Genomic DNA, 1,662 nt, shown 5'->3' with positions numbered 1-1,662 from the left:
GCCCCCCCCCCCACCCTTTCCATGTCCAGGTGAGATCCGTGGGCGCACGTTGATCGACGTGGGCTCGGGCCCCACCATCTACCAGCTGCTGAGCGCCTGCGACCACTTCGAGGAGATCGTGGCCACCGACTACCTGGCGGTGAACCGGGAGGAGCTGGGGCGCTGGGCACGGGGGGAGCCGGGGACCTTCGACTGGAGCCCCTTCATCCAGCACGTCTGCAAGATCGAGGGACGCGGGTAGGGATATGGGGAGGGGGGACACGGGGGGGGGACCCCAGGTGGTGGGTGAGGGTGGGATCTGGGCTGCGTGACCCATAAGATCACAGCGCCCCATCCCTGCGGATGCTGGGCTGATCCCTGCAGCAGCGTGTCCCCAAATCCCATGGGATCACAGCCCCATGTCCCTGCAGATGCTGGGTTGATTCCTAGAGGATCTTGTCCCCCAAATCCCATGGGATCGTAGTTCCCCATCCCTGAGGATGCTGGGCTGATCCCTGCAGGATCCCAGCCCCATGTCCCTGTGCGTGTTGGGTTGATCCCTGCAGGATCCTGCCCCTCTGGGTGCTGGATTGATCCCTGCAGGATCCTGCCCCCATCTCCCTGGGGGTGCTGGGTTGATCCCTGTGGCATGCTCTCCCATGTCCCTGCAGATGCCGTATATACCGGGATCCCCCGATCCATGCCACATCCCATCTGTGTCCCCGGGGATGTCCGGTTGCTTCCTGCAGGATCCCAGCCCCAACTGCCCATGGCACCATTTCCCCATGTCCCTGGGGGTGCTGGGCTCATCCCTGCAGGATCCCGTCCCCACATCCCTGTGGGTGCTGGGTGGATCCCATTCCCACATCCCTGTAGGATCCTGTCCCCACATCCCTGTGTTTCTGGGTTGATCCCTGTGGGATCTTGTCCCCACGTCCCTGCAGACTTTGGCCTCATCCCTGCAGAATCCCATCCCCATATCCCTGTGGGTGCTGGGTGGATCCCATTCCCACATCCCTGTGTTTCTGGGTTGATCCCTGTGGGATCCTGTCCCCACATCCATGCAGACTTTGGCCTCATCCCTGCAGGATCCCATCCCCACCTCCCTGTGGGTGCTGGGTGGATCCCACCCCCACCTCCCTGTGGATGCTGGGTCGATCCCTGCAGGACCCCATTCCCACCCCTGGGGGATCCCTCCAACTCCCCATGGGCTCCTGCCCCCGCTGACACCCCCCCATCCCCGCAGGGAGCCGTGGCAGGAGAAGGAGCGCCGGCTGCGGGGTCGCCTGCGGCGCATCCTCCCCATCGACGTGCACCGGCCGGACCCCTTGGGAGCCCCCCTGAGCCCCCCGGCCGACGCGCTGCTCTCCGCCTTCTGCCTGGAGGCCGTCAGCCCCGATTTCGACGCCTTCGCCCGGGCTCTGACCCACGTGGGGTCCCTGCTGAGGCCGGGGGGGCACGCGTTGCTGCTGGGGGCTTTGGGGGAGTCCTTCTACCTGGCGGGGGCCGCCCGCCTGCCCGTGGTGCCGCTGGGGGAGGACGACGTCCGCTCGGCTCTGGCCGGGGCCGGTTTTATCCTCCGGGATTTCCGCTCCTATTCCATGCCCCCCGCCCTCCGCACCGGCGTCGACGACGTCGACGGCGTCTTCTTCGCCCACGCACAGAAGCCCCTGGAAGCCTGAA

The 1,662-nt window shown here is 66.2% G+C and overlaps 1 protein-coding gene across 1 annotated transcript in view; it reads left to right on the top strand.

The window, feature by feature from the left end:
- The window catches only part of PNMT (phenylethanolamine N-methyltransferase), a 2,055-nt gene extending 394 nt beyond the window's left edge, over nt 1-1,661 (top strand). Inside the window, exons 2-3 of the mRNA XM_014957913.1 lie at nt 30-237; nt 1,226-1,661. Of these exons, the coding sequence (XP_014813399.1) occupies nt 30-237; nt 1,226-1,661 (644 nt within the window). The remainder of the gene's footprint in view (nt 1-29; nt 238-1,225) is intronic.
- Nucleotide 1,662: the final 1 nt, after the last annotated feature.

This window comes from Calidris pugnax, unplaced genomic scaffold (genome assembly GCF_001431845.1).
Source record: "Calidris pugnax isolate Ruff unplaced genomic scaffold, ASM143184v1 scaffold337, whole genome shotgun sequence".
Taxonomy (NCBI): domain Eukaryota; kingdom Metazoa; phylum Chordata; class Aves; order Charadriiformes; family Scolopacidae; genus Calidris; species Calidris pugnax.
This window is presented reverse-complemented; position numbering and strand designations above follow the sequence as displayed.